Source organism: Caloenas nicobarica, chromosome 19, assembly GCF_036013445.1.
Source record: "Caloenas nicobarica isolate bCalNic1 chromosome 19, bCalNic1.hap1, whole genome shotgun sequence".
NCBI lineage: Eukaryota > Metazoa > Chordata > Aves > Columbiformes > Columbidae > Caloenas > Caloenas nicobarica.
Genome location: NC_088263.1, coordinates 1,510,913 through 1,533,033, shown reverse-complemented (window position 1 = coordinate 1,533,033; position 22,121 = coordinate 1,510,913). Strand labels below are relative to the sequence as shown.

The 22,121-nt window shown below is 51.5% G+C and overlaps 1 protein-coding gene across 5 annotated transcripts in view; it reads left to right on the top strand.

Annotated features, from left to right (window-relative positions):
* Nucleotides 1-10,614: 10,614 nt before the first annotated feature.
* The window catches only part of GRIN1 (glutamate ionotropic receptor NMDA type subunit 1), a 37,457-nt gene continuing 25,950 nt past the window's right edge, over nucleotides 10,615-22,121 (top strand). For all 5 annotated transcript variants that reach the window (XM_065648494.1, XM_065648492.1, XM_065648493.1 and 2 more), the window contains exons 1-3: nucleotides 10,615-10,872; nucleotides 14,045-14,179; nucleotides 21,350-21,526. In XM_065648494.1, the coding sequence (XP_065504566.1) occupies nucleotides 10,615-10,872; nucleotides 14,045-14,179; nucleotides 21,350-21,526 (570 nt within the window). The remainder of the gene's footprint in view (nucleotides 10,873-14,044; nucleotides 14,180-21,349; nucleotides 21,527-22,121) is intronic.

The window sequence follows — 22,121 nt, the reverse complement described above, 5'->3', positions numbered from 1 at the left end:
CGAAAGGGCCTCACATTTTTCGCTGGAATCCAACAGGGGCCTCTTTCTGTGGAGACACAAGCATAGCCTCTACCCCATGTAACGAGGGGATAGGGTCCCATTACTTTACCTGTTTCAGGGTCCCGAATTAGCACCGGTGGCTTGATTCTGGGTTCCAAGAGGGTGTTTGTACTAAAATGTCGAACTATGGGAGGATTACTGTCCAACAGAGAACAATTCAAAAAATTAAAGACATATAAGGCTTTCTGTAATCGCTCTTCTGGGGTAGCAGTCCCTACTACTCCCCCTTTTTGTTTTTGTAACAAACACTTGAGGGATTGGTGTGAGCGCTCTATTAGGGATTGGCCTGTGGGGGAGTGAGGAATGCCAGTGGTGTGTGAGATTCCCCAAGAATTTAAAAAGGAATTTATTGATGAAGAGACATAGGCAGGGCCATTGTCAGTTTTAATCTGTGAGGGTATTCCTAAAGTGGCAAAGGCTCGCGTCAGGTGCCTTTGAACATCGCGCGCTCTTTCTCCTGTATGACAAGAGGCAAACAATGCACCCGAAAAAGTGTCGATAGAAGAATGTATATACTTCAAACGACCAAATTCAGGAAAATGCGTAACATCTGTTTGCCAAAGCTGCAGACTCTGTAACCCTCTTGGGTTAACTCCTCCGGCAACAGATGTAAAAGAATGTCTTTGGCAATCAGGACACACAGCAACAATATTTTTTGCCTGCTGCGTGGTGAGGTTAAATTGTCGTTTTAAACCTCCAGCATTTTGATGAAAAAAGGAATGGCTAAGTCGAGCTTGCGCTACACGATCGGGTAATACCTGCACGGGTAGCGTAAGCATATCAGCCTGTCGGTTTCCCTCGGCCATAAACCCAGGTAAAGAGGTATGGGATCTAATATGCATAATAAAATAGGAATGATGGCGAGAATCTAAGAGAAAGACAAGCTCCTGTAGCAAGGTAAACAAGACTGCATGAGAAACATCACGGAGCACTGAGGCTTCTGCTCGTTGAACAATTCCTGCAACATAAGCAGAATCAGTAATTACATTGAGAGGGATAGACCATTTCCGAAAGGCGCGAACCACGGCTGACAATTCTGCTATTTGAGGAGAGCCCTGTACAGTTTTTACATCAGAGTCCCAATGTCCAGACTTATCGTCAATAATCAGCAAAGGGTCTGGCAGCGCATGAGGTTGCCGTGAAGGATTCAAAATGATGAGTTGAAAAGGTAACTCAGGTGCCCATCGATGCGCTTGCCTGTTGGTAATTGCTATGGCAACTTTCTGTAGGGCGTTAACAGCTTCAGGATTAAGGTTCCGTGGGGCACAGAGATCTGAGCCTCCTTTGAGCATTTCAAATAATGGGCTTAGGTCTGCATTAGTAATGCCAAGCAAGGGTCTAACCCAATTGATTGTTCCTAGCAGTTTTTGTACATCATGTAAGTTTTTTACCTCCGTGGCTATTTGTAAAGGCTGAGGAACAACAGTTTGAGCTCGTATGCGCCACCCTAAGTACTTCCATGGTGGCGTCTGTTGTACTTTTTCTGGGGCAATACAGAGGTTTGCCGATTTAATGGCAACCATGACAAGGGCTACGGCTTCCTCCATGACTTCATGGTGTTCTGCTGCTACTAGAATGTCGTCCATATAATGGTACAGTAAGACATGACGCATCATGGTTCTAATTGGACTAAGTATCTTAGCTACATACCACTGACATATTGTGGGACTGTTTTTCATTCCTTGTGGCAGCACAACCCAGTGGTACCTTTGTAATGGGGCTTGCATGTTGACGCTTGGTACAGAAAAGGCAAATTTAGGGGCATCATCTGGATGCAAGGGAATATTAAAAAAGCAATCTCTAAGGTCAATGACCATTAAATGCCAATCACGAGGAATCATAGTAGGTGATGGAAGTCCTGGTTGTAGGGCTCCCATGCTTTCCATAGCATCATTAATTTTCCGGAGGTCATGGAGCAGGCGCCACTTGCCAGTGTGTTTTTTGATAACAAAAACCGGCGAATTCCAGGGGCTGTTAGAAGACACAATATGTCCCTTCGATAGTTGTTCTGCAACTAGTTCTTGGAGGGCGTGAAGTTTTTCTATAGGTAGGAGCCATTGATCGACCCAAACAGGGGTTTCAGTTTTCCAGATTAATTTTAGGGTCTCACGCCCCTCAATGGTCCCACCTAAAAATGTGCCTGGGTAGTTTGAAGAGACATACCCCATTGGGATAACACGTCACGCCCCCACAGAACCATGGGGACAGGTAAAACAAACGGTTTGACAGATGCTGTCTGGCTGCTTGCATCCTGTATCTGAATTAGTTCTAAGCTCTGTCGACTAGCTCCATATCCCCCTATCCCAGCTAACGCTTGGGAAACATCTGCTAGAGGCCATTGGAGAGGCCATTTGGCTTGAGAAATGACAGTAACATCCGCACCCGTGTCAATAATTCCGCACAGTACAACCCGTTGATTCCCACGAATAAGAGTACATCGACATGTGGGGCGTTTCTGCGTAATAGATTGGACCCATAAAATCTGCGGTTCTCCTGTGGAGCCAAAAGCTCCTTGCCTCTGTGGCATTAACTGGTCACTAGGCAGAGAATTATCAACTTTGGGCATTAAAACTAGTTGTGCAATCCGACTTCCCTTTGGTATAATACAAGGAGGAAACGGAGTCCAAGCCATGATTTTAATCTCTTGAGAACTGTCAGCATCTATTACCCCAGGTAATACAAAAAGTCCTGATAGCGTCGTAGACGACCTTCCTAACAACAATGCCTGCGTTGCGGGTGGTAAAGGGCCGACAATACCCGTGGGCAACAGATGGACTGAGGAATCAAGTAGCGTTACTGCATAGGAGGTTGCCAGGTCCAAGCCGGCACTTCCTGCTGTTGCTGGGTAGAGGTCGGCAACGCTGCTACCCACCCCCCTGCGCCCGCGGGGGGGCCATCCGCGGAACTAGTGTCTGCACGCGCCGCGGCCCCGCGCTCTGCGACCGGTTTCCCTGTATCGGACGTCCCTGAGAATCATACTTGGACCAGCATTGATTAGCATAATGCCGTCCCTTCTGGCATTTAGGGCAGATCCCGGGTATCTGGGAACGCCTCCAAGCACTCGTAGCGAGGCAATCTTTCTTAAGGTGGCCCGGCTTCTCACAGCCGTAACAGTTTTGGGGCGGTGGAGTGGGGTTAACTGGCCCACGCATGGCCGCGAACGCGGCAGCCATAACCTCAAATTTATGGTCCATGGTGCCGATCCTGTTACAGGCTTCCACCATCTCGATTAGGGTAGGATTCTGATTCGGGAGAGACCTTAAGAGTTTTTTGCAGTCAGCGTTAGCATTTTCTACGGCTAACTTAAGGAGTAGAATTTCTCGGGCTTCCGTATTATCAATCTGTCTTTCTAGGGCTTGTTTTAATCTATCTATAAACTGCATATACGGTTCACGAGGTTCTTGGGTTATAGTAGTAAATGCTTTCTGGGGTCTGCCTGAATCAGGAACTTTCAGCAGAGCCCTTTTCGCTTCCTCTCGGAGTGCTTCTAAAGCTTCTCGAGGGATATCCCTAGCTTGAGCGACAGGGTCCGAAAACCGTCCCGTCCCTGTAAGATGTTCTATGGTCAACGCAGCTAAAGCAGCATTAGCACGCCCCGCATACCCCAGCAAAATTGTTTGCAATCCTGTTCTCCATTGAGATTCCCACATCGTATACTGAGTTGGAGTCAATAACAACTGCGCAAGAGACTTCAGATCGTGTGGGGTCATAACATATGTGTCAAATACCGAAGACAAAAGACTCGCAAAATAGGGAGAGGATAGCCCGTGCTCGGTAACAGTACGACGTAACTCTTTGATAACCGAGAAAGAGAGTGCTTCCCATTGGGCCCCCCCCCGTCTCTGATATATTACAGGGGCGACTATAGTTCTCGCTACTACCAGCTCTCCTTCCTTCAACGCCTGGCGCTTAATTTCTCTCCAAACATCATGAGGGTCAGGGGGAAATAAGTCAGGCTCCTTCTCGGGGTCGATAGGCCCCGGATCAAAGGGATAGGTTACGGGACAGGCAGAGGGTAACTGGTAAAGCGCTGATTCTTCTTCGCAGGAGCCCCGTTGCATTTGCTCCTGTGCTTTCACAGTCTCAAAAACAATTCTCCATCTAGGGAGCATACGTTGCGACTCTTCGTCCCCCGCCGTAGCCGCATCCCATAATTTAACCCCTACATCGTCCCAAAGCTCACGTGTAAAAATCGAAGAGGCAGTTACTGTGGGAATTTTCACCTGCACCCACTTGAGCATTAACTTAAGATCCTGCCCTGAGAGGGTCTTCTTCCCATGCTTTTTAAGCAACGCTTTCATAAGCTCATAAACGTCTCTCTCAGGGGAAGACGCTTGATTCCCCATTTCTTTAGTTTCCAACGCTTTCGTAAGTTCATAAACGTCTCTCTCAGGGGAAGACGCTTGATTCCCCATTTTTTTAGTTTCCCGCAGCTCACCTCTCGTTCCAGACGGAGGGATTAAGTAGCCGGCCGGCTTATCCTGCTTCCTTTCAGCAGCTCATTCAAAGTTCTGCGGGACTCGCGACCTGCCACCAGATAGGCGGTTCTTCATTCCTCGGCAGTTTCACCATAGGCGATCACGTCGGGGTCACCAATTTGTCGCGATTGAGAGACGGGGACGCAGCTTGATGCAAGCAAGATGTCCGATTTATTGAACTAACACACATACATTTATATGTTCTAAGTTAAGCGTGTCTTAAGGTGATTGGTTAAACACTCTAACACATGCGCAAGACTAGCAAGACTACCTAAACAAAGTTTGTTGATTAGGAGATGTTCCCGCGACTATCAGTCGCCACCTGTGGTCACGTGTTGTTCTTTGTCCTAGGGCTTAGGCGTTTGCTGATAACCACAAGTTCTTTGTTCCTGGGCCTTGTCCGGGCATGTTGTGTTCCATGCCAACACTCGATTAGCATACAGGCCTCAGGCCCAGGCAACAGCTCTCGCTAACCCACACACAGGGGCTGATGCTCCTCAGCCACTCTGCACCAGTGACTGCATCACCACATTATTGGGCCCAGGTCCGAGTGTCCTCCAGGGTGAAGATGTGCAGGAATCTCCCAATAAGTGACTGATCTCTCCAAGCTCCTTGCCAGCCCGTGCTATGCAGCAGTCCCAGGAGACTGGAAGTCCCTGAGGACAAGTTGTCCCATCTCCTGGGACACAATGTGCAGGCATTTGAAACCCAGCCACCTCTTGGCTGGTTTTGCAGCAGAAAATTGGGCTTTGTCAAAATGAAAGTTTCCCTACAGAGCATTTCAAACATGTGAATGCTGGTTTTCCCTTAGAAAGTTATTACAGTGGAAATTGCCACCCACACCTACCGCACATCAGACCGTATTCTGTGCATTCGGTTCTTTCTGATTTCACAGAAGCTGTTTCTGTGTCTCTCACCATCTTTGCCTCTGGCCATTGATGTTTTATGTCACACCCTCTTACCAGTCACCTGAATATGGAGTCCAAAAGCCAGCCTGTCTGTCTTCTTGTTTCAACTTCCCCCAGACCTGTGAATGCCCAGCTGCCTCGGGTGAAAGCAAAGTGTGGGTGGATGATGTGAATGTTCCTGTGTATGGGTGATGCAGTAACTCAAGAGTGGAGGAGGAGAGATACCTCAATCCTCATCACTTGGCATAGGATGCTGCTGCAGCTTCTTCCTGTGATGGCAAGGACTCCAGAGGAGACACACATTGTGCCCAGGAGGGTGGCGAAGGCACTCAGAGCCCTAAATCTCATGGCCTGTGAGGAGAGCTGGCTAAAGACAACACGGATGCCCATGGCAGGGTAGCTGTGTGCTGCACCAGCGCTGGGACGGGGAGCTGTGCTGCCTGCTGACTCTGAACTGCAAAGTAGGCTGGCTGAGGCCCTGTCAGCTGGGAAAGCATTTAGGGAGAGCACAAGACCTGCTTAGGGACTGCTATCCATCCTGGGCATCATCTGGAAGAGAGGTGGAGACAGGGCCAGAATGTGTGACAGCAACAGCTCAATCCAAACGGCTGCTCAGACACTTTCACCTTGGTCTCCACCCCACTGATCCCTGCAGCTCCCCCACCACAAAATTAATGCCTTTGGGCACCTGACTCTCTGCAGACACCAGCCGCTGCCTGTCAGTCTGGCTGGATGGCAGATGCTGTGACAAGGACGTCCTCCTGCTGCATCCCAGCTGCTCACACAAATCACATCCCACAGTGCCCTGATGGTGGGAACAGACTGCTCCAGTCTCCAGACGGGCGGTGAGGAGCTGTGAACAGCCCCTGCACCCCCTTCCCTGTCCATCATCCCTGCCTGTTGTCCACCACCACCCTCTGCCCACCTTGAGTTTCGTGCCATTCTTCATCCCTGCCCACGGTCATCCTTGTGTTGGCCACATGGCAGAAACCCACCAAGGGCAGGTTTCCTTTACCCAGGGCATGGGACTCTCCCAGGGGGTGTCCAGATACCTGAGCAATAGGAACACGAGTTGTGATGAAACCGGGGAGGTGGCTGTGGCCATGGCAAGGAGACGGTGAGAGGAGGAAGAGGAGAGTTGCCTTCTTCCAAATTCACCACTCTGTCTACCCCAGCTGCACTGGAGTTCGCTGGCACTGAGGGAGTAACTCTAGAAACAGCTTCTCCAGTGCTTGGAACCCCACAGAAAGCATCTGCACAGAGGCAGTCATCTGTCATTGCTCCTGGTCGGCAGCGCCTGGTTCCTCAGGCAGCATGCTCTGACTCATCCACTCTCATCTCTTCTCACAAGGAGTTTTTCTCCAGATACTCTTAGGAGACCTTTTCTTGTTTTTTTCAGCCTCTTTGTAAAGAGTGCAATCCCCAGGTCTGTGCAGAGCTTTCCCGTTCGGGATTCCCCAGTGAGTCAAATCATTGTTGGCTGCTGCTCTGACCCCTCAGGGACACATCCAAGGACAACGCTGCCTCCTTTTTATTTTGAAATCCATTATGTCTGACCCCCTGGTAAATATTAGAGACCACCTTTCCAGTCAATGCTTCAATTGCATACGCAGTCCTGTCCAAGAGGACCAACGATACTTGCTTATACTTACATGGCTCTGCACTGACTGTCTAAAAATATGTTTCAATACTCTCTGAAACAATTCAAATTATTTGGCATTGTTATTTGCTATCTCACAGTTTTTATCATCAGTGATTTCTTCTGGAGCAGTGGCAGAAATACTAAGTATCAACCACATTGCAAATCCTTTCAAACCTGTAGGAATACCTGCATCCCATTGCAGTTCTTCACTAACAGCTGCTCTTAGGGATCTGTCATGACCACTCAGTATGTTCTTTACTTAGTTTTATACCTTAGATTTAACATTCTTACACCTTGCAGCTGTACATAAAAAGCATTTCCATAGCTTGTGTTATAGCTGTGTGGTTACTGCTATCGGTTAAATTTTAACATCCTCAAAAGACGAATTTAGTTTGTTTGGCAGCTCCGTGATGACTGGCACAAATTACATATTCCTAGTGCTTGATTTCCTCTTTTATGTAATTCCATATTATCTTTTCCACCACTGGGACTGATGCCTTACCCCAAGGCAGATGGAATTTCCAGCTGGGTTCAGTGCTGCTCCCCTGAAGTCTCTAGGCTTTACACTGACTTACTCTGGCCACGAAAGGAATTACACCATTTACAGTCAACGGGACACTACACAAATATCAGTCCCATGCTCTTGTCCAACTCCCCTGCATCCAGAAGGTGCCAGACATAAAGACCAGGATCACACTACGCACATGCTAATTGCTAATGGGCAACTGTGTCAAGTTCTTGCGCTAAACCATAGATAAGAAGGTTGCCGTGATATGCTAAGAGGCAACTCCAGGAAAAACAAAGATCCAAGGATCAGCTAGTGGATGCTGTGGTACCTGCCATTTACACAGCTTCCTCCCTGGGAAAGCCCTGCATGCACCCATGGCCTTCAGATGATCAAAGAACCTGAGGGCACAGCAAGAGTGGAAGTCGCGCAGTGACAATGTCTGTGCTGGCTGAGCCTGGCAGCTGGAGGTTGTGATCCTGATGCCAGGACAATGTGGCTCGGCGGGAGGTGTGACCTGAGCAGGAAGCAGGCATTTCTCAGATCTCTGCAACAGTGCCAGGAAGTCTCTGGAAACAAGAAAAAGAATGGAGGCACAGAGGGAAGGCCCTGACTCCTGAGTATGATCAGCTGGGACTCATGGGTGACACAGGAGAGGCTCAGTAACCGTACTCCTTTTTCTCCCAACAGGGCACTCGAGATAATAAGGAGGAAAGACCTTTTGCACTCCAATGTGAGCAAGCCAAATAATATTTCAAATCCTGCCTTTTTCCTTCATCTTCTCTGCTCAGTCCCCTGCTGTGGCCAGGTCTTGCCTTTATTATTCTACTGCCATCACACCTACCAGGGTCTGGGTCAGCATAGCTCCCTCAAAAACATTTGCTTCCCAAACAACCTCCTGAAAATGTACCTGGTAGGCAGAGAAGAGGGACAAAGTCAAATGTGTGCAGTCTAAGGGTATGGATGCAACTTTCTTTAACTTGCACATTTTTGTCCCTTGAAGACAGCATTTGAGTCCCTTGGGGTGGACAGAGCCACACCACGAGTGCCACAAGGTCCCCATCTCTGCATGTGGAGGAGCAGGAATGACACAGTGACACTGAAAAGGGTAAAGCATGTCTGGAAGTCTGTGCTGAGAGCACAGCAGGATCGGTGTGGAACTCCATGTGAAGCACTGCAAGAGTTAAGGCAAGGTGGGGCCATTTTTCTTCTCTTACCAAGTGCGTCATAACTGCCATGGGTTTCATTGCTTTCCCAAACAATTATCTGCACCTTCTCTAAGAGGGTCTCATAGCTGGAAGGGTGCTGTGTAGCACAGCAGTCCCTCATATGCTGAGACCCTGCGGCACTACACAACAGCCATTTTGCTTCTGTAGCTTCTTCTGAGTGCATGTGTGCAACGTGGGACACAGACAAAATGGTTTCCATGGCAACTTGCACTTCAGAGATGCCAGTGAGAAAATTTGCGTTGTGGGAAGAAAATTCTGCTTCAACTCACGTTGCAAGCAAGCACAGAGGTGGGCTGCGGCAATGCCCTAGAAATGGCTGATGTAAAAATATCCCTGGTGATTTTTCTTCTGCAGTGCTCAGCCTGTGTTCTTCTTGGCTGGCATACAGGGGGCTGGCTGATGGCATTTGTCCCATGCAGTTACAAACCAACACTCTATCGCTATCTGCAAGCCCTTTGTTTTTCCTGAAAAGGCCAAAGTGGCAGCTTTGGGGGCCCTATGCTCTTCTGGCCACTTCACCCCTCAGGCCCTGGAATGGAAGAGACATGGTCCAGGCATGAAAGTCAATCCCTTTTAGCATGGAGCTGGACTGTCCTCCAGATGTTGGCCACTAGCTGCTGTGCTCCATTTCCTTTGGGGGAGGCTAACGTTACCCCAGGGGCAAATGGATAAAGAGAATCCCAAGAAATCTCCTCAGCAGACAGATCTTGAGGTCATATCCTGGAGTCATGTGGTGAACTTAATGGAGGAAAATGGTCAGTTGCCTGTGACCCACTGTCTGGAAGAGTGGTGATCCTGTCTGGACAGACAGAGTGAAGCCAAGGAACCGAGCTGATTGTCTGCTCAACGTCTCAGCCCAAGAGGTGTGTTGGTTAAGGGAGGGTTCTCCAGCACTAGAGGAAACACAAACCCTCGTGGTGTTCATGCCACAAGCAGCTCTCCAGGGCTGGGGAAGCATGTTGTTCAGAGATGGTGTGTAACTGGGAAAATTTGTTCCAGAGAACAAGTCCTGCAGTGCCTGTTTTACCCACCAAGCTGGTGTGGTTATGCCTGGGGAAGAGCCTGGTTTACCGGTGTGATTACACTTCCCAAAGCAATGGCAATACTCAGATCCCAAATGGATACAGGTGGAAAGGAATTTCTTCCCAGAAAGGGCTGTCAGGCATTGGTTCCAGAGGCTGCCCAGGGAAGTGGTGGAGTGACCATTCCCAGAGGGGTTGAATAGACACACAGATGAGGTTCTCAGGGACATGGGTTAGTGCCAGGGTTGAGTTAATGGCTGGACTCGATGATCTTGAGGGGCTTTTCCAACCAAAACGACTCTATAATTCTATGACAGAGTCGGACCCCGAGGAGACGCTCTGCACTGAGACCAGAGGCTCAGCCTCAGACCAGCGCTGCACCCCCTGCACCAGCCACACTTCCAGCCCCCAGCCCGCAGCCTCTCTCCCCGGCCGCCCGCGGTGTCCGGCAGGAGCCCGGGGGGGTGTGTTTGTACAACCGCCCCCCCACCAGCGCCCACCGCGCCGGGCGGGGCTCTGCCGCAGCGCCCGGGGCCGCGGGGTCCCGCCGGGGGCCGGGGGCGGGCGGGGGGCGGGCGCTGCGGCAGCGCGGCGCGGGCGGAGCGGAGCGGGCGGAGCGGAGCGGAGCGGCGCGGGCGGTTCAGCACCGCGGAGAGCGCCCCGCGCCGCGCCGGGCCGGGCCCGCGTGGGGCCGCGCTGAGCCGGGCGGCCCCGGGCGGCGGCGGCGGGGAGCGGGCGGGCGGGCCCGGCGGGCTCCGGGCCGCCCGTGGATGAGCACCATGCGGCTGCTGCTGCTCGCCCTGCTCTTCTCCTCCTCTTTCGCCCGAGCCGGCTGCGACCCCAAGATCGTCAACATCGGCGCGGTGCTGAGCACCAAGAAGCACGAGCAGATCTTCCGCGAGGCGGTGAACCAGGCCAACAAGCGGCACGGCACCTGGAAGCTCCAGCTCAACGCCACCTCGGTCACGCACAAGCCCAACGCCATCCAGATGGCCCTCTCCGTCTGCGAGGACCTCATCTCCAGCCAGGTACCCCGGGCCGGCGACTCCCCCACCGCCGCCGCCACCGCCGGGCACCCCCTGCCCTGTCCCTGGAGGGCGCAGAGCCACCGCCCCCGCGGCCGCTGCGACCCCGGCCCCGCGGAACCCCCCGGGGCTCGGGGCGGGCAGACCCGCGGCGAGTGGGGTCCTGCCCCGGGGCCCCGCTGCCCGCATTGCAGCCTTTATGTAAGAGCGGCCGGGCAGCACGCTCTGCTGCACGGGCACCCGCACACACCCCGGGGCGCACACGGGCTCACACATGCACCTCAGGGTGCACACAGGCATCCGGGGCACGCACAGGCTCACACACACAGAGCAGGTCTGCAGACATGCCCACCCAATACCATGCGTGCAGACAGCAACATGCATGCACCATGCACAGACACGCTTCGTCATGGGCACACACAGAGCTCCATGTGTACATGCTGTGTGCACGCATGGGCATCCACACACTGTGAGGAGTACCATGCATGCGCACGCACAGTACACTCACATATCGCTGGGGGAATGGGCTGCCCTGCATGTGCACACATGCGTCGCTGTGCAAACATAGGTGCACATGCAGAACATTGCATGTCTACACTCATACCAGCTTGCAAACACACCACTGCACACATGCTATGCCACATACATAAATGCATCCCTGAGCACACACCACACCAGACACATACACACAAATACAGCCAGACAAACGCACCCCACTGCCTGCACTACGAACACACACACACACACAATGCTTGTACACACACACCCCTGCACGCATCCCCCCGGTCATACACTTGCATGACTGTGCACCACAGCTGCACACACCCCCATGGCACACAGCACCACACAATGCATGAAGCAGGCACACAAGCACACCCACTGCCACACACACAGGAGAGACTGGCACACACCAACAGAGACTGCAGGCACATAGACACTGCATGCACGCTCACAGATGCAGCCGTGGACAAGCACACTGTGCACGCGTACCTGCACACATAAGCACAGCACGCTCCTACCTCCTGTCTCCATGGGTCACCCTCAGCGCACACAGGGGCGCAGTCGGAATCTGCGGCAGTGGTGGGTGCAGCCTGGGTGCCCCCCATCTCTCCTGTGTGTGCTCTGGGTGCTGAGCCCAGCTCACCGGCCCCATTCCCCCCATTTGGGGCCATCAGGTGGGCAGACAGCCAGGTACAAGCCCACCCCCACCTAAAACACACCCATGCACATACAAAAGGTGTGCACGGACCCACGCATAGGTACAAACACGCACACAAATTGTATGAACGCCTGCACCACAGAGGCTCACACACCCTGACACGCACACATAAATGCATGTATGCACCCAAGCACATACAAAGCCAGCGAGGGTGGAGGGAGCTGGCAAGGCCAGAGGGGCACAGCGGAGCAGAGCTGACACGTTTGCAGCTCAGCTTCCCAATGTAGAGATGAAGGATGGCTGGAGACATCCCTGGGGATGGTGGCAGAGTCAGGCAGGAAGCGCAGCACAGGCTGTAAAAGATACCCGCTGCCTGACAGAGAGCAGGGACAGAGCTTGGTTGGGTCCCTCACTGAGCTAAGGCTCCATTTAAGCAACCCGGCTAATGGATGCCTGCATCCGTGCCACCTCTAAGCCTTGTCCCCACGGCAAACCCCAGAGAGCCCTGGGCCGGTGCAGGGAGGCAGGTGCTGGCACCTCTGCAGGAGCGGTGGGACGTGGGGCGGCTAAGTCAGGGTACAGAAGGAGCTGCGGATACTGGGGGTCAGGCTGTGGGGGGGTGGCCGCACTGTCCCAACCAACAGGGGTTCTCCCGGCCCCACGGCCCCAGCATGGGGCACAGCCACCTTCAGACCCGGCTCACTGGCGCAGTGCCCAGGCAGGGGGCTGAGAGGCAGAGGAGGGGCTGGCAGCCCGTGTGTGCAAAATGGCTCCTGTTGGTCAGCTGCTGTGTGGCGCAGCGCAGCCCTCGCCCCCACGCAGCCCCTAGCCTCCCCCAGCGCCTGGTCCTGCCCCGAGGCCCATGCCACAGCCCTTCTGGGTGCAGGTCCTCGCACACCCTGTGTCAGCACAGCACTGGGCACCCCTGTGCAGGGCACCCCCATCCTGCCTCTCCAGGTGACTTCCCCAGCCTGTTCCCCAGCGATTCCTCCCTTCTCCCATAGCAGGGTCTCCAACCCCTGCCCCAGCTCTCTCTGCACCCTCAGTTTGCTCCCACCCAACATCAGGCAGGATGTTCCCTTCCTCCCACCCCACCCAGTCCCCAGGTCCCCTGCCCCAGGCATTCTTCATCCTCCTCTCCGGTCCTGGAGAGCTGTTCATCCAGCCCAAGTGCAGAGCATGTCCCAGGGCTCGGGCAGATGCTTGGAGGAGGAAGAAATGTTATTTTTTCCCAGACATCAAAGTCCTTGCACTGATTCACCCTAGCTGGAGACCTGTCACCAGCTGGGGACATTCCTTGTGCTGTGAAAGGACATTAGTGTAACAAAGGATCCAGCTTCTTCCTCTCCCTTTGACACAAACCAGGATACTGCTGGAGACCAAAATCCCAGCCCTGTAGTAGCAGCAGGATCTTGCTGAGATCCTCCTTCCCCATTTCGGTATAACCCAGATCCCCTGCGCCCCATTGCCCTCGCATGCTGAGGGCAGATCCCAGCTCCTGCCCCCCACAGCCCCCCCAGCTTTCTCATTTCTCTGCCTGCTCAGGGCCAGATGGCTGATCTGCTCGGTAGCTCTGCGCTCCTTCGCCTGCTCAGAGTCCCAGCTGACCACTTTGTTTGTAATAGTCCTCAGAGGGGAATTACAACCGAGTATTAAATGTGTGGTTAAAGAAATTGCATTACACAGTGTGACTGTAAGGGAGATGTTTCCCTTTAATCTGTAATCCATGAAAGTTATTAGTTTAGCGAGCAGAGCGTCTGGGCACGGCATTTCCATTAAGATATAACCCTGAGCAGACCCATCACCTCCGCCTGGGCTGCAGCCCGAGCCGCGGCACAGCACCCCTCTCTCCCCGGTGCCGTCCTTGCTTCTCCATTCCCGATTATTTGAATGCCGATATCGGGTTAATGTGGGACTGTTTAACATTGCAGAAAAAAAAGGAAAAAAGAAAAATCACACTCGATGGCTGATGTGCTCCTGTGAAATAATGTTTGTGTCGTGTATCCTGTCCTACAGGTCTATGCAATATTAGTTAGTCACCCTCCTGCTCCCAACGATCACCTAACACCAACACCCGTATCATACACAGCTGGCTTCTACAGGATCCCTGTCATTGGTCTGACAACACGCATGTCTATATATTCTGATAAGGTAACTGATGCATGTTTCTAGTCTAGTACCTCATACGTGTGATGTAAATCAAGAGTGCCCATCAGGAGGGTTAATGATGTCTGCACTGCACTACCCTGCCTCTCTATGTGTCTGTCTGTCTGTCCAGTTAAACCTTCAGCTCCCTCTCTCTCTCCCACATCCCCCGGTACATTATTTTTTCGCAGCTGCCAGTGTTGACCTACATAGTGCTGGATGATTTCTGCAGCGTTTCTCTGCCAGGCTGCTGGGCTCGCTGCTCTTCAGCCAAGGCAAATGCACAAACTAGCTCCTGCCCTGCTCACTGGTGACAGCCGGGGGGTACTGGGTGCTCCCTGGGTGCGGGGGGCTGTGGAGGGGCAGGAGGATCCTCGTGGAGCCTGGACATTAGGCAGGAGGTCTCTGGGGCTTGGAGGTTGTTTGGTTGCATTCAGTTCTCTGGTTGTATGTGATATTGGTAGGGGAGATAATAGAATTGACTAACAAGTTATCCCGAGGCTTTAAATGACATTCAGTCTGACCAGCGCCCAAGAAAGATTCAAATTCCAGTGTTTCAAACCTCTGTCTGCTGTCCCTGTGGAAACACGGAGACTTCCAGGCTGGATGAGGTCCTGCCCTGGCCTGGGTGATGAGCTGGGGCTGTGGCCAGCTCTCCCACTGGTGCTCAGCTCACAGACCATCTTGCAAAGACACTTTGTGATGAGTAAAAGCAAAAGGAGCAGCTGAGCAGAGCCAGGCAGACCACATGCCATTGCAGCCTTGGTGGAGGTTTTTGTCCAGGTGCACGAGTTTAGTGGGTGAGATCAGCCCTGTTTTGAAGCACGATTCGACCTTTGCTTGGAAAATGTGAATATTCACGAATGCAAATGTTCAGTGCAAAAATAGTCATTCCGCCTACATGCTAAATTAAGTCAAATTTCAGGAGGGAGGAACAGAGGCTCTCAGAAACGCAGCCGCAGGTCTGCTCAGCTGGAGCAGCAGCAGTAAAACCCTAGTGGGACAGCCAGCAAGCCAAGACCATGACAGTGACAGCAATGGTGGCGGGCAGGGCTGAGGACCCACATGCCCTGCTATGGTCTCATCAGGCACTGCTAGAAGGAAAGGGATGATAACAGAGCTGGCAGACCTGGGGCAGGCAGCAGGTAGGAAATGTCCAGGGGGAATTTAGTTCGTGCTGCCTTGGGGAGGAGATGGGTCTGATCAGCCATGTCACCAGGAGGGACCTTGTCACGGTGCACATGATGGCAGGGAGAGGGGACCCTGCATGCTCTTGGTCCGGTTTCATCTCAGCGGAGCCATGCTCACCAAAGCAAATTGGCCACCTTTTACCCAGCACGACCTTGTGCTGGATTTGCGTGCTCACCCTGAGGGAGTGGGAGCTTTCCTGGCAGACTCTGCTCCAGCCATTGTTTTCCGCAAAAGTGGATCATAAAAACCACCTGACTCACTTAGAGCTGGAGGAGCAGCCCACTGTGGCAGTGGCAACCCACTGCAGTGGCAGGGAGATGCTCCCCATGGAATATTTGGGGGTGCTGGGCAGGTGCAGGGCTGTGGGGTGCGCTTGCCTGGCAGAGACTCACCACAGTGTGTGCCTCACCCCTCTGAGATCTCCTGCCTGGCTCAGCCACAGTCCCACGAGACTGCTGGGGCCTGAGAACTTTGAGGTCTCTGCAGAGAGGGGAGTTGCAGGCAGGAGAAAGGGCAAATGCAGGGACTGGGTGGAACAGTGGACAGGCAGGAGCTGGAGGGGACGGCCAAGGTGGGAGTGGAGTGTAGGACAGCAGAGCAAAGGGGTGTGAAGGCAAGCGACAGAATGGTGCAAGGCTCTGCACACCCGTGCAGGACAGGCTGACATTCAGCTGGTTCCCTTTTTGCTTTCCAGTGATCAGTTTGCCTTTTTTTTTAATTCAGGAAATTATATCTTTCATCTTAGTTTCTATGGAAACAACTTTGTGTGTGTGCCCCTGATTGGTTTTGAAGGCATCAGCCAATTTTAGCTAAATTTCACAGGGGGTTGAAGTCTCAGAGTTGATTATGGTCCTCCCGGGACTAAGCTGCCAGGGAGAGGAAGGTGTGGGCCTCAGCACAGACAGGTTTGCTCGATACCTTTTGATGCTTTAAAAGCATCTCCAGGTGAGCACAGCGGTCCACAAGCTGTAGCCAGTTTTTCAACAAAGCCATTCGAGGGAAACAAGCTTTATTGCTCCCAGTATTCAAAGAATTGTTTGTTCTAGAAATGGTATTGCAGCTACCAAGCTGAGCACTCTGGCTTGGCAGCCTTTGTTTGGCCTCCTTCTGCCTAGATCTTATGAAATCATTACTTGTTCCTCCACCGAGATCCTCACGTTATTCAGCACAGTCCTGCCTGCATGGTGGGGGAGTCTCTGGAATCCCGGTCACCTCTGAGTTTGGGGAGCAGGAAACTGCAGGAGCGGAGAGGACGGTCTCATGGTCAAGGCAGCAGAGCTGTACCCATCTGCTCATAGTGCCCCTTGCTATAGAGAGCTCTTCATGGGCTCCTCATGGATGGAGCATTGCAAAAATTGCGCTCCAACTTTCTCATGCCAGGCTCCCTGAACCGACAGGCTATTGCTTTAGTTCTTCTGTTCCCCATGTGTCATTGGGGGTCTTTTTATCTCCTTCACATCTCAGCCAAAAAAATGAGATGACATTGACGTCTTGACAATATGACAGATATGAAATAACACTGAGAGTGTGAAAGCAAAGCTCATGGGTAAATGTACAGCTCAAGAGCGGGGAAGGTCTGGTGCTGTTCATCACCACCATGTGTGACCCCACCTGCGTGATGGGGATGAAGGGACATGCTGGGTGCCCCAAGGTGCTGAGCCCCACACCATCCCCCCGATGGAGAGGTGGTGTGTTAGAGGATCAAGGGTGGCTCTGAAATGAGACCTGCTCTGCTGCTGAAAGAGATGGAAAACGAAGCTTAGTCATTCTGCACTTGGAGAGGCATTTCAATGTCCAGCAGTTGGTCCTGGTAGTTGAAATGAGGGCTGTCTCTCTACTTCTCTCTCTCTCCAGCCTGGGCCTTGGGATGGCTCTTCCCTCTGGTTCCTTGTCTCAGTCTAATTACTCCATGCCCTCCCGGGGGCTACTGCTCACTGAGAGGAGGATTTTTCTTTATTACTGGTCTCACTGGCAACTGAAGCTCAGCACAAACAGTGCTAGCAGTGTGGGAAGCTGCACTGAAAATGGGGAGAAAAGTGATTCCCCTCGACTGAGGTCAGGGTCAGGACTCCTTCACTGGCACCTGAAGTGACTGAAGAGGCTGTTTAACAGGACATGGAGATGTTTTCCTCAGGAATGGGTTTCACAGTCCCCGCTGAGCAGCACAGCTGTCCGCAGGGGTGGCCTGTGGCGTGTCACGGCGGATGAGGGGCTGGAGCCCATGCTGGTGGCAGTGATGGAGCCCCCTCATCCCAGCAGAGGACAGCCTTTCACAGGCTCTCAGGATTCAAGCTGGGAGGAGGACAGAGCAGCCCCACCACTCCATAGAGCTGCTGCTGCCATGCTGGGCCATTCCCCAGAGGCTGACAAGTCCTTTCCTCCATGTGCTGCAGAGGAAAGGCAGACGATGCATTTGTGTCTGAGCTCCCCAAACATCTGACCCCACTAAAATCCTTTCCAGTGCATGTCTAAGCTCTGGCAAAGCTATCTTAGCTCCCGTTCACGCCTGCAACTATCCCAGGGGGCAGCAGGCAGGCTGCGTTCTGGGGGGCTCAGCAACATGTGCGCTGCTGGTGGGCAGGCTGGGCAGAGCAGGAGGCAGAGCAGCTCAGGATCCTTCCCTGGGGACACAGGCCAAGGCTTCTTTTCTGTACCCAGCTAATTATTTTTGCTACATTATCAGGAACTGTGTATTTGGGATCTCTGTTGATCTTGAAAATGCCCAAACATCTCAGTTTTGGGACGTATTGCTAAAAGAGAGGCTGTTGCACGATTTCCGTAGGTAATGAAACAAAAGCACGTCATTTCCTCAAGCCTGTAGGAGAAATTACTCTACCAGCCATGGACGGTGAGCTGTGATGAGCCCTTAGGCAGATAGAGGCAAAGAAGACAGCACTCCTTTCACTCACGGACCTCTACATGGTCCTTACATAGGCGCGCTAGCACTACCTGGTGGCCCCATAGCCATGCCTGCACATTCCGTATGCGTGTACACGTCCCCTGTGCACACAAACTCCATCAACAGGCACCCACACGTGTCTGTGCTCACATTTATGCACACACAGAATCCTTACTTGCACACATGCATACACGTACAGACATGATCTACTCAAATTCAGCCGCTTTTCATACGTACTCATGTCAACCAAGTCAGTACCACTAATAAATTGTGGTTCCTAAGAGACTGGACCCAGCACATGTCCCCAGCCTCATAACCACACTCCTTCCCAGCGCCTTTAGGTTCTAGCCCCATGGTTTTCTGCTGAGCTGACTCCACTTTGAAGCCTGGATTCTATCCCAACCTGTATTTACTTACTTTTTGCTGAAATCGAATTTAATGAGGAAGCACAGGGCCGAGGACCCAGGGTTTGGTGGCACTAGGAAGATGCTGCAGGAAGCTGCTTCTCGGCTCAGGGTTGCTGTCAGCAATTCCCAGCCATCCTGTCTGGCAACAGGCACACTGGGAGGAGGGCAAATAATGCAAATCCTGCAAAACATCTTACAAAGTGAACTGCTGATTTGTAATTAGGAGCATTTTTTGCTGTGTGCCTGATTGGAGGTGAGCGGGTCATGACCCATGACAGCTCAGAGTTAATACACTTGTAGCTTCGGGGACAGTGCTGGTGAGTAGCGCAGCTGGAATGAGTGAATTTATTGCAGTTATTTGCCTAAAAATGGGCTAACTAGGATGCGTAAATCATAGCATCCAGGTGCTTTGCAGCACAGCCCCGTGTGTCCATGTCCCTGGCCAGGACAGCTCTGGGCTGGATTTCAGAGGGATTTCCCAGAGACCTGTCACTGTGTATGCTGCAATAGGGGTTATCAAATCACATAAAACCTGATGCCCAACTGCTTTTGCACATCACAAGTTGGACTCATTAACCTTTGTGGGACTCTGCTTTCATTTTTCTGCCAATCTTTGGGCTCTGTGGAGAAGTCTGGGAATCCCGGGTGCCTCAAAAGCGGAGCACAGAATGTGAGTGCTCATCCTGAAATCTCACCAATTGCGATAAGTTGTTCCTCATTATCCTACTTAAAAATAACGATTGTGTAATCCAAGACCTGAGACACCATCACAGCAAGTCCATGACCCTTTTGACACCACCTCAGAAAGCAAATTTGTCTGAACTGTTAAACCAAGTTGCTCTCCAATAACTTAGCAGGAAAATTTGTGCATCTGAATATAGTGGTATGGATTTACAAAAATTAAGAAAGCCACAATCAGCTTAAACAGCATTTTTGCAAGCTAGCTGGGATTTAAAAAATTTTAAGTTAGAATTTTGATTTTTTTTAGCCTGTATTTTTCTGATTTTTTTTTTAATTGTTAACTATTCTTTTTTCATTTCTCTTCTCATCTCTCTTCCGATTTTTTCATTTCCATTTTCATTTTCCCTGGGTTTCTTTAAACCAATTAAAATGCTCAGGGATTAAAAATTAAAAACGCTCAGGCCCATCCTGTGTGTCCCTGCCCTGAGCTGTGCAGCTGGACCTAGAACTGCCTGGGCATCTCCGCTGACGCCAAAGAGAGTTTGAGCACCGTGTTGGTGTGGACACCGTGGTTGTCCTTCCATTGTTTGTCCCTGTGGGGTTCTCCCCAACCCCATTGATTAGTAACTGGGCTTGTGGGGTGAGCTGCATTTCTCCTACTCTTGGTTTAATTAGGAAAATTCATATCAATCATACAAAACTGCAGCTCTGAGATGCTTGTCACGACTCTCCTGGTTCATTTCTTCCTTCAATTAAACATTCACAGTTCTTCTCAGTCTGCAGTAATTAGGAGTTGTTTCCAGTGCTTCGGTGTTTTTGCTGGTGCTTCCATCATTTCTGTGTTTTGCAGGGGAACAGACATGCTGTCCTGCTGGAGAGACCTGAGCATGACAGAGTTTTGCAGTGTTGTCTATACGTTGCATGGTTCAGTTTGATCTTATCACCATGTTGAGTATGAGGAAAAGGCATTATCTGGACTGCCCACTCCTCTTGTGTGTGTCCATAGTGGACAGGATTGTCCTTCTCTTCCAGAGTGAATTACTTTGGCCCATTCGGGATGTTTCTGACCCATGCTGGGTCAGGTCCCTGGATGAACAGGTCTAGACAACCCCTGTCTGGTCCAGAGGACCATCTCAGTCTTAAAAAGGAAATATTATGATGCTTTCCTTTTTGTCCTCCACTGCTCAGACTTCTGCCTCCCTCCAGCACATAGCTGGTTTGTCAAGTAGCATCCATGCTAAGCCATAAGCACTTTCATTTTCTAATATTTGACTCTTGGGCCTTTTGGAAAAGCTGCATTTTTAAAACCTCTCTGTCAGCTACAGCTTTTGGTCCAGCTGCTCCCCGAAGAGTGCTGTACTTAATTAGTCTGGAATTGCTCTTGCTCAATCATCCAACCATAACGATGTCTTTAACCAAATCAGATCTGTTGCTGGGGCATGAGTCCAGAGCTGCCTCCTCTGTGTGCTGCTGCAGAACAGCCTGACCTAGAAACAGCCAAACAGCATGTTATAAAACTGCTTTTCTGCACTTCCCTCATGACAAATAACTAATATATACCTGCGTATACCTGCAGCTGCTCCTTGTCAATCTCTGAAGGGAATTCATTTTCTTTTTGATGTCCATTGCTCAGTAATATTTTCAAAAAGACAAGAGGAAAGGCTATATTTGCACTGAATGTTGCTGACAGTTGCTTGCTGGACAGGCATTTCTTCACCATGAATTAGAGACCACAAAGCAAAAAACCTCTCTACCATGTGCTGGAGTAACCAGAGAGGTACAAAATTGTAGCCAGGGTTTGCTTCTCAGCCAGGAGAAAGGAGTGTGGGTCCCAGAGGCTAGTTCAAGGTGTGCAACCCAGAGATCTACCAAAAATTGCTGCTCTGCATCGTTGGCCTTGCGATCCCTGTCCTGTCCCTGCAAACCTGCCCGGTCCCTGAGAAGCCCCCTGGCCGATTACCCAACCAATCTATGTTTAGCTCTTGTTCTTCCTTGCAGAGCATCCACCTGTCCTTTTTGCGCACGGTCCCACCATACTCTCACCAGGCCAACGTCTGGTTTGAAATGATGAGAGTCTTCAACTGGAATCACGTCATTCTGATAGTCAGTGACGACCATGAAGGTCGTGCTGCACAAAAGAAGCTGGAGACCCTCCTGGAGGAGAAAGAGTCCAAGGTCAGTTCCTGAACATTGTCTTGTAGCATTGTTTAAGCAACAACAACAAAACTAGAAGTCTCGGGCTGTTGTATGTATGTAGATTTCTGTATGTAAAACACCTTTTCTTTCCATTGTAACATGGCTAACATGCTTAAAGCATCAACAGTGTCTGACTAGTACCTGACAGAACTTTGTACTTTATTCATTTCACTTGCTTTGCCATGGTCAAAATCTCCTACATGTAAATCGACTACAAAATGAAGGGAAGGATAACCTGGAGCTCTGCAAATGCCTTGCCCAAGAGTCCCACCTAAGGAGAGGACCAGTCGCTCAGCTTAGGGAAGCACCTGCCCCGTTACAGCCACTCCTGGGCCAGGCAGACCCAGCAGTGCCAACCCAACCCCGAAACGCAGCTTCTGAATTGGCAAACCGGAGCTCACTGTAGGGGCTTAGGAGGGCAGGGGCAGCCCGCGCGTTGATGCACGGAGGTGTCACGCACCCTCTCGGTACAGCTGTCAGCTCTGCTGGTGGCCCCTTTCCCATCTCCATTGAAGCACATGCCCAATGCTGCTTTCCTGACACCCCATCCTGTGCCGAGAGGGAGGTTGTGGCT